The following is a 9116-nucleotide window of genomic DNA, read 5'->3' as shown; positions in this document are numbered from 1 at the left end:
ACACACACATATATATATATATATATATATATATATATATATATATATATATATATATATATATATATATATATGCAGTTCTACTTGTGGAAGTATGTACAAGAAGCTGACAAAAGCTTTGGGGGAAGAAAGTGGGGCCCAAACACTAGCGTTTGTACAGAGAATTATTGCTGTATGTCCCTTGGTCCTCATGAGTCTTTTTGCAAATCTTGTACCTATTTCACTGACTGTAAAGTTGGAGACTGCAGCATCAGCCTGAGATTGACTGGTTCTGCTCTCCTGGGGGAAAGCGATGCTACTCTCTTCTCTACCAGAAGGCAGTTGAGTGCAGTGGTGAAGAGACTCAACTCCCAAGTGCTTTACCACTTGTATCTCCATTGCTCCCCTTCATCTGGAAATAATTCTCATTTGGATACTAATGATATAACCTCATAAGGTTCTCATGAGAATTACATGAGATGATGTGTGTGAACCATAACTTTCAGTAAGGGCTGTCTTGCTTATCCTTAGCATCCAACTTGGCCACTTTGGAACTGTTCCCCACTGTCGTCTAAAAGTCCCCTGTACCATCTCCTCTCTCTGACTGATCCTTCATTCAACAAGTACTTAATGGAGAGTCTGACCCTGTTTGATGTCTGGGGATATAGGGATATTCAAGACAGACAACACCCCTAATTTGAAAGACCTTCCTCACCTCAGCCTTAATTAAGACCCTTTTCTGCAGGGAACCCACTATGTTCTCTCACAAGTCTATGATGAAACACTACTCTCTGAAGCCTTCATGACCTCTCTTCCTCAAAGAATTTATCACATCCAACTTTTTGCTACCATCCATGCTATTCAAACTTCTCTGCTGGTTTGTGATCTCCTTGAAGTAGGAGTCTGGAACAATAGGAGTCCTTTTTGATGTTTTTAAAAATATTTCTTGAAAGCTCATGGTTTAAACTCAAGTTATTAATATTGCCTTGAAATATCTCATTGCTAAGACCAAAATGAAAATTTGGTTCCAAGAACATGTTTCTTTCCCAATTCTTTCCACCTTGGCCCCCTTTCATTGTGTTCTCTTATAGAATGTACAATTTATTGCAGCCATATTTTAGCTTGTAAGTTTCAGTAACAGAAACAAACAAACAAAAAACACATCCATGTACAGAATTGGCCCTAGGCAAACTGTGAGATGGTCAAGTCACTTGCATATTCATAAATGCACATCTTGTTTTATTTATTTACATTTTTTGCCCTGAAGTTCACAAATGTGATTTTATAAAGGATGAGCTCCCTGAAATTATAAGCAAAATATTGTGTGTATGGACATATTTATGAGTTGGAAGTGTCCCTTTGATCAGAGACCCAATGAGACTAAAAAACCTTTTTCTGGCTCTCAGTTTTCCCTCTACCAGATGCCCCCAGGTTATTCCTTAGTTGCCAGGGGCTCACTTTTCTCCTTTGGCTGCCCAGGTCTGTTTTCCGGTCAGATTCCCAGGCTGAGCGCTTCCCCTCCAGTACTCTCCTTTAGCCTCCGTCTCCACTCCTTTTCTCCCCACCCAGTCTTGTCTTTTCTTACATTGTGTGGGAGTCCAAGTGCTCTGCTGCCTGACGGAACTAGCCTTCAAATCAGGGATGGCGCTGGATAGTGCGATAGGTCCATCTCCCCTCAAGATTCTATGACTCACAATGTGGAGATGGGTAAAGAGTCTCACTGTTTTTCCTTCCAGGTAATATTTCCATTTGAAGAGATGATTTCAGAAAGCCAGTCAGCCTTCAGTTCAGACACACAAACTTGGGGAGGGGGCATATTGAAGGCTTTCATGGAACAAGGTTCATATATTGTCTTATTTACTTTGTAATTCACCCCTGGAGGTTTCTTTAGTTGCCCAGGGTCACCCTGCACTGGTGATGGGGCAAATTGTGAACCTAGATTTTCTTATTCCCACACTTCTGTGTTCCAGGGCTCACTACTGCTCTCCTGGAAGTCTTCAAATCCCACCACGTAGTAATTTTCCCCATGAACAAGTCAGCCACAAGACTGTAGGTGGGAATTATACTAAGGTTAAAATGGAAAATTATCAAGGCTTTTCACTGCATTTAGAAAAGTTACTGTTAAGAGTATAAAAGACTACCATAGTTTTAATAGGTTTATGAAGCAGGGAGAAGGAGAGAGGGAGAAAAGAAAGAGAGGGAAGAAAGAGAGATAGATAGCAGTTGATAAGGAGCAGCAGCAACCAGACCATATTTGCAGCTGGACAATTGAAGATCTTTTTTTTTTCTTTTTTTGGGATATGTGACCATAATCCATGAATGCAGATACTTTCGAAATCCCATTTTTTCTTTCATGTAAGAGTTGCGGAATGGAACAGATGCCTTTACCGTATTTCCCCATGTATAAGACGCACCCTTTTTCGAAAAATTTGGGTTCTAAAAACTGGGTGCGTCTTACACAATGGTTGTAGATTTTTTTTTACTTGCATTTCCTGCTTTTTTCGCACTTGTTTTTGCACTTATACAACCACTGTATAAGACCAGTTTTGGAAATCATTGGTTCTCTCTTCTCTTATCTTCCACAGATGATCTTCCACAGATGAAATTAGATAAGGAAAATAAAAATTTAAATCACAAAACATTAGTTTGTGGTATTTTTTTAAATTTTCACTGCAAAACATTTAGGATTTGCTGCTTAATTCCTCATATTTCAGTATTGTTGACTAATCATAAATACTTTATTTTTATGACTAATAGTACAATTCTGACTTTCAGAAAGGAGAAGCTTGTGTTTGCACTAGGTTATTTTTGAGTAGTGATATAATGCTTTTATTTTAATGGGTTACAACATAATATTAAAACAGGTACTGCCATCTTTCTGCTATTAAATGATAGAAACCAAGCACTTGGGAAGCAACAGTTGAACTAGGGGCACTAAGATAGGCACTTTATAAACATTTTCTCTTATCTTCATATCATCCTGGTAAGCTATTATTATCCTACGTTAGAGATTTATATTTGAAGCTTATAGGGCTTAAGTGACTTGTCCAAAGTCAACTAGCTGATAAGTGTAAGAGCTGAGATTTCACTTCAGCCAGAGCACGCATACAATGCTGGGCTTCTATGTTGTCAGTGTAGATAGGCTACAGTCATTTTAGGAGATTTTAGTTCTTGAAAATTAAATTATATCTGTAACAGAGGAGATATTGAAGAGTTTTCTACTATTTTATTTATTTATTTATTTATTTTTAGCTGAGCCATTCTGCCACCTGCTGGCAGCTCAACGGCAGCTCAGCTTGGGCCGGGAATCGAACCAGTGACTCTGTTGCTCAGAGCTTGCACTCTTGAACGAGTACTTAACCAACTGAGCCACTCGGCCAGCCCGAGTTTTCTACTATTTTAAATTGCCTGATTTGTTAACTCATTGGTCATACTCCATTGTCAATTTGACTAAAAAATAAATCATGGATTGGTCACCTGCCTTCTGATTAATTATTTAAAATAATACTTGAAAGATTTAAAAATAATGCTTTATTACAATAAGAGGAAGGGGTTTGAAGAAAGATTAGGTAGTGTTTGGTTATCATTTATGCCTTTGTTCACTGAGCTCACCTTCTGTGGGCCAGGCGCTGTGCTAGGCACTGGGCATGAACATTGTGAATAAATGTGGCTTTTTCCCTCGTGAGCTTGCAACAGAATGAGTGCATCGAGGTAGGGTGTAAAGACAAAGAGAATATCTCTTTCCTACAACAGGAAACTCAATTGGTAAACTCAATTGGGAGATAAGTCTAGGCGTAAAAACTACTCGAATGCATTTATGCCTTGAAGGTTATGTGAATTTATATTAAGGCTTTTAATCACGGTGCCCTACTGCTCAGTGTGGGAGGAAGGGATGGCCTCACAGCCCTGGATGAGGCTGGGTAATTCCCATACTGGCCTATGTATGTATATGGAATGGGCTCAGATGAACAGTATCTGGCATGTAAAGGTTGCCCAGGCTGAAATAGACCATAAATGCTCTTACAAATTGAAGAAGAGTAAACAATCATGGGTCCTAGGAGAGGTCAGGGAAAGGTTTGTGAAGGTCTTTATTGGGTCTTTATAGAATTCCATTAGGTGGGATTCATTTGTTTTATTCTTTTTATGTGCCAAGTACAATTCTAAGTATGGAAGATAGAATAGTGGGCAAAACAGACAAGACGCTACTTTCATAGAGCTTACAGTTTAGGGGGAGGGGAGGGTAATAATAAAGACGTTAAGATTATTCCACATAGTGTTAAATGCAATGAACACAATTCAAAAAGTGTGTTAGAGAGAATGATAGGGGTGGTGCTGCTGGTGGTGAAACTTTATTTTGGGTGGTTGGGAAAATCGTATCTGAGGAGGTGACACTTGAATGAAACCTGAGTGTTGAAAAGCAGCTGGCCATGCAACAGTCTGTGGAAAGGGTCAATGGACAAAGCCATGAAAGATGAAATGATTCATGCTGTGGGGGTTTATCCATCAAAGAGCTGAACCCTATAAGGGCATATATGGATCGGAGGCTGAAAAGTTTAGGTTACTGACAAGTTATGGAGGGTCTTGGGTATCAGAAGAGGGTAAGAAAAAGGACTGCATGTATCAGGAGATGAGTTGTTAAAAAAGAGAAGGAGAATCTGGTTGAGTGTAGTCATGGAAGCTTAAGGAAGCTTGTGTAATTGGGACATTGAAGTTTAGTTCCTGTGACCTATGACAAGGGACACCCAAATAACATAATGTCCCAGTCACTTCCTGTTGGAAGTTGAGTGTAGTCCTAAAGTGAGGCATACATGGTGCTTGCTTGACTAATTCAAATCAGAGGGTTGCTGGAGAATTGTCCCATAAATGAGATCATGGAGGCCTTGACAAAGGTAAGCTACAATTCAATGTCAGAGAATGTACTTACTATGGTAATGTTTTCTAAGCCAGATAGGCTATAACAGATTCCTTTTGTGGCAATTCCCCTTGGAACCAAAATTAATAGCATTTTTATTAATGTAAAAGAACAGCTTTTATGCTATAAAATGTTTTTATGAAAGGAAAGAGAAAAGTTGGAGTTTGGTTTTGATCCATTCCAGGTAAGTAGATAAAAAGAGGTGTGTTTAAAGTCCCCCCTTTTTTTTTTAATAACTGTGTATTATTTACTGAAGGAGAAATTTTCCCAAATGTTGATATAATTCTCTAGAGAAATGTGTTTAGGCAGTGAAGGGATTCCTGGCTGTGATTGAGAAACAGAGTAATGGGGATCTGCACTTCTTCTCTTTTGAGGTTAATTCTGATGTGTGTAGCCTTTACATCCTGTTAACTTTTTGAAAGATAAACTGATACAAGAATGATTTGCCAAGGCTAGCAACTCTTCCCTTTAAAACCTTGGCTCAGTGTACACATTGAAAGGATGGGGGAGTAAGATAAAAGCATTATAAATATGAGGTTAACTGAATTCAAATAGAAGGTTCTCTCAAGTTATTGCATTCCTTAGAAAATAAATACATTGAGCATATGGTTAAGATTGATCAAAAAAGTATTCTGTATGCCAGTGATTATGTTCCCATCTGTGATTAAGGTTTTCTGTCTGCATCTGGTTTTCACATTATATTTCTGTAACAAGAATCTTTTATATAGCAGAGTTCACTTTCTGTATTTTCTATTAGCTGCAGCTTGAACTACTGCACGGATCGCAGATTTACACATGTGGTTTTCATTACTTCATACCATTGAGAAAAAGTAATATTTGTTTGGGAATGTATGTTTTCCACAATTTCCATGGTAATATAACATGTTGAGCCTTTTTAATCATTCTCTCGTAGAACTACAAATTGTTTGAGGCATCTACTCTTGGTGGAGATTAGCTTTTAAACTTGTCTCACTATATGTTCCCCTCATGATGAGGTTTTACAAATTTGAAGGCTGAGAATACAAACAAAGCAATTATTAAAGATAGAAAAATTTACTATCATTTGCATGCGATACAGACTTTAGTGTGGAATAAGTATTACAAATATCTGGATGTATATTTCATAGTGCTTATTACCATTACATACTAATTTTATTATTATTTCATATTGGAAGACCATTTAATGTGTTGGATGTATGAAGCACATACATAATACTCCAAAATTATTATTTTGAAAAATATTAACATTAGATTTTTTTTGAGTTATCCTATTGATTGCAATATAGTGTTTTATATATAAAATAGTTAAAGGGGGAAAATTCTCATGAGTAACTTTAGGTTTACATTTTGTATTATTTGAATGTGTATTTGTATGTCATATTAACATTAAAGAATTTATGAACATATACATTTTAAATATTTTGTAACATTATCTTCCAGCCAACTCTTTCTCCATCTGCTTCAGAATACTCTGATTAAAATAGACACAAGTCAAGTTAAAAAGTGAAACTGTATATTCTATATTAGAGAGTCATTTATAATGAGAAATTTATCTTTTAAAGAATGTTTACCTGTATAGTAATTTTATGTGCCTCAAAACTGAGATCCACTACACCATTTTTATTAATAAACCCAGGTATTTATTAGTCTGGTATTTAGCATATGAGAAGGAAGAAATAAGACTGAGACTCTGTGGGATTTGGATGTGCTTTGACTCCTTCATTTGTTCAATGATGATTATGATCTGTAGCCAACACTGGCATGATCCACTTTTATCAGGCTCTCTGAGCATCTTTTGCTGATGGTTGCTGAAGCAAAATATCAAATATCATTATTGAAGCTAAGAAAAATATCCATTTTTCTCCCCCCCAATCATATTTGTTTATCCTCTATAAAATATTTTTACCTTGGTATAGAAACATTGAAAATAATAGTATAGTGTAGAAAATTACTTATTTCCCATTTCCAGAAATAATTATATTTAACATCAACGTGGATTTACTTCCAATTTCTCCTCCTTTCACCCCCACCCACAGTATTTGAGTACTTATATACATGTATATGTAATGTATCTATGATCTATGCACCTTGGTCATTTTCCTACTGAAAGTTTTGCTTTATCATTTGTTAATAAAATTGTTAGATTTCATAGAAAACTAAACGTCTCCAAGTTCCAACTGATTGTCTTTAATGATCTTTGTTGAGCTTCAAGACAATTTCCAATTAAGAAATACCTAGTATTGTATTTTTCTTAAACATTGCTTATTTGATTTTTGCCATAAAGAATGAGAAACAACTGACTTTCAGTCAAGATGGCAGAAGTCAAGACCTGACCCAGGATTTCTGGCTCCCATCCAGTGATAATACCATCTTATGTTTTATTGCATTAATAAATTATACTAATATGTACAAACAAATAAATTTTATGATTTTATTCACCAAAAAAAATGAATGAGAAACAACTGATTGCATGATAGCAGAGTCATAGTGTGATATATAAAGGGTATTGATTTTTTTTAATAGAATAAGCTTGTTTATATACATCAGAGTATATTCACCAATTTTAATTTCTATGGAGTAGTTTGGTCTCTTAAAAAAATAATAGCAACAGCCTTAGTAATACTTTTTGAGATTGCTTTTATAAATATTTATTTATTTTTTGCGTTTATTTAGTTCCTACCTTAAGTGCATATGATTGTGCTAGGGTTCTATTTTATAGATAATAAGAACTAAGTAGTGATAGTTTTTCTATTCATAGTAGTGGTAGTAGTACTAAAAGGTGAGTAACAGGCACTCAATAAATGTTTGAGAATGAATGAGTAAATTCTAAACCTGCCAAATCTAGGAGGAAAAATGTGAGTATTAGGATTGCTTTAGGAAAAAAAGAAAGTGGTAGTTTGTTCATTTGGTAAAGTGATTCACCAATAATTGTTGTTACTAATATTTTAAACTAGTTGATTACATAAAGATTATTCATTAATATTAATAGTTTTAGACTATTTTAGCTAATAATGGCAATGTTTACATTTCAGAACAGTGAAACATATGGATACCACTTTGTTTTAAACAGAATTTAACTTGTATTTAAAATCCAAAATATAAAATAACAACACATAATGCCTCAAAGCGTTTTCTAAAGAAACCATATTATCTGACAAATTATTTAGTTTGTTAAATCAAAGCAGGTAAAATCTAACACATTATTTTAAGATATTGATGTACATATGTTTTAATACCAATTTAAGGAAAGAGGATTTATCAGGTTCAGAATGTATCCAGCTTTGAGCCAGACGGTTGGAGAATTAAGAGTCCTTTCCTCATTTCCTTATAGGAACTGAGAAGATGAGGACTGCTTTGGAATCTTTAAAAATTTTGAAGAGCTAGTATCTGTATTTTATACAAACAAAACTGGTCTAGTATTATCTTGTAAGTAGATGGGTGTGATCCTTTAGACTGGTTGTGATATATGCGTTTTTTCTCCCTTTGTTGTTGTCAATAGAAAAGATTGATCTCTGGGCTGGTGAACGTAATATCTGTCCCAGTCAGAAAAGGAGAGAGGAAATTAGCAGAGCGATTGGTGGAGAATGATATCTGTCAAAAGAAACACTTGGAGAGCACTGAGTTTAGTAATAGGTGACTGCCGGAAAAAAGGGAACTTTGAATATTGTCAAGGTAAGGAACAGATAAATATTTTGATTCTGCAATTTACTTACATGCGAAAAAAACCAAAAACAATCTATCATTTTTTTCCAATAAATTGTGAAGATTTTTAAAATTTCTTTTAGTGCCTGTTGATAAAGCATTTGTATTATATATTTTAAAAATTTGTTTTTGAAATTTTGGGATGTGGGTTTGGGTGGTTATCAATCAAACTAGCTGTGGGAACCCGAGTTTGAGAGCTTTGAGTCTGAAGATATCAAATGATCAAGTTCTAAAATTTTTTCACTCTCTTCTTATTGCAGCACTTCTTGCCATGCTTCATAATACACGTTATAAGTTGCACAATACTTGGAGTTAAAGAGTAAAAGATATGCCATGATTTCTGTGTTTATTGTAACTAGAGATGGTGTTTTCTGAAACAGTTTGTTGACGAAAGGGGGAAAAAAGTGCCTTTCAATCTATTATTTCTTATTGATTTGAATTTTTTTTTTAACTTTTAGGAGAATGTCACTTTCTAAGCAGAATTCATGTCAGGCACATTATGAGAGAGAGAGAGAGAGAGAGA

At 35.3% G+C, this 9116-nt stretch overlaps 1 protein-coding gene across 7 annotated transcripts in view; it reads left to right on the top strand.

The window, feature by feature from the left end:
* RUNX1T1 (RUNX1 partner transcriptional co-repressor 1) overlaps positions 1-9116 on the top strand; it is a 169052-nt gene that overhangs the window by 20562 nt on the left and 139374 nt on the right. For 3 of the 7 annotated variants that reach the window (XM_019624979.1, XM_019624980.1, XM_019624978.1), the window contains exon 2: positions 8391-8563. The exons of 3 other annotated variants lie outside the window; for them this stretch is intronic. In XM_019624979.1, coding sequence (XP_019480524.1) covers positions 8476-8563 — 88 coding nt within the window. In that variant the 5' untranslated portion in view covers positions 8391-8475. Of the gene's footprint in view, positions 1-8390; positions 8564-9116 lie in introns of those variants that run through there. One more of the 7 variants, XM_019624986.1, reaches the window with a different exon arrangement.

The sequence above is a fragment of the Hipposideros armiger genome, unplaced genomic scaffold (assembly GCF_001890085.2).
Source record: "Hipposideros armiger isolate ML-2016 unplaced genomic scaffold, ASM189008v1 scaffold_611, whole genome shotgun sequence".
Classification (NCBI taxonomy): domain Eukaryota; kingdom Metazoa; phylum Chordata; class Mammalia; order Chiroptera; family Hipposideridae; genus Hipposideros; species Hipposideros armiger.
The sequence above is the reverse complement of the archived record's forward strand: the minus strand, read 5'-3'. Positions and strand labels throughout refer to the sequence as shown.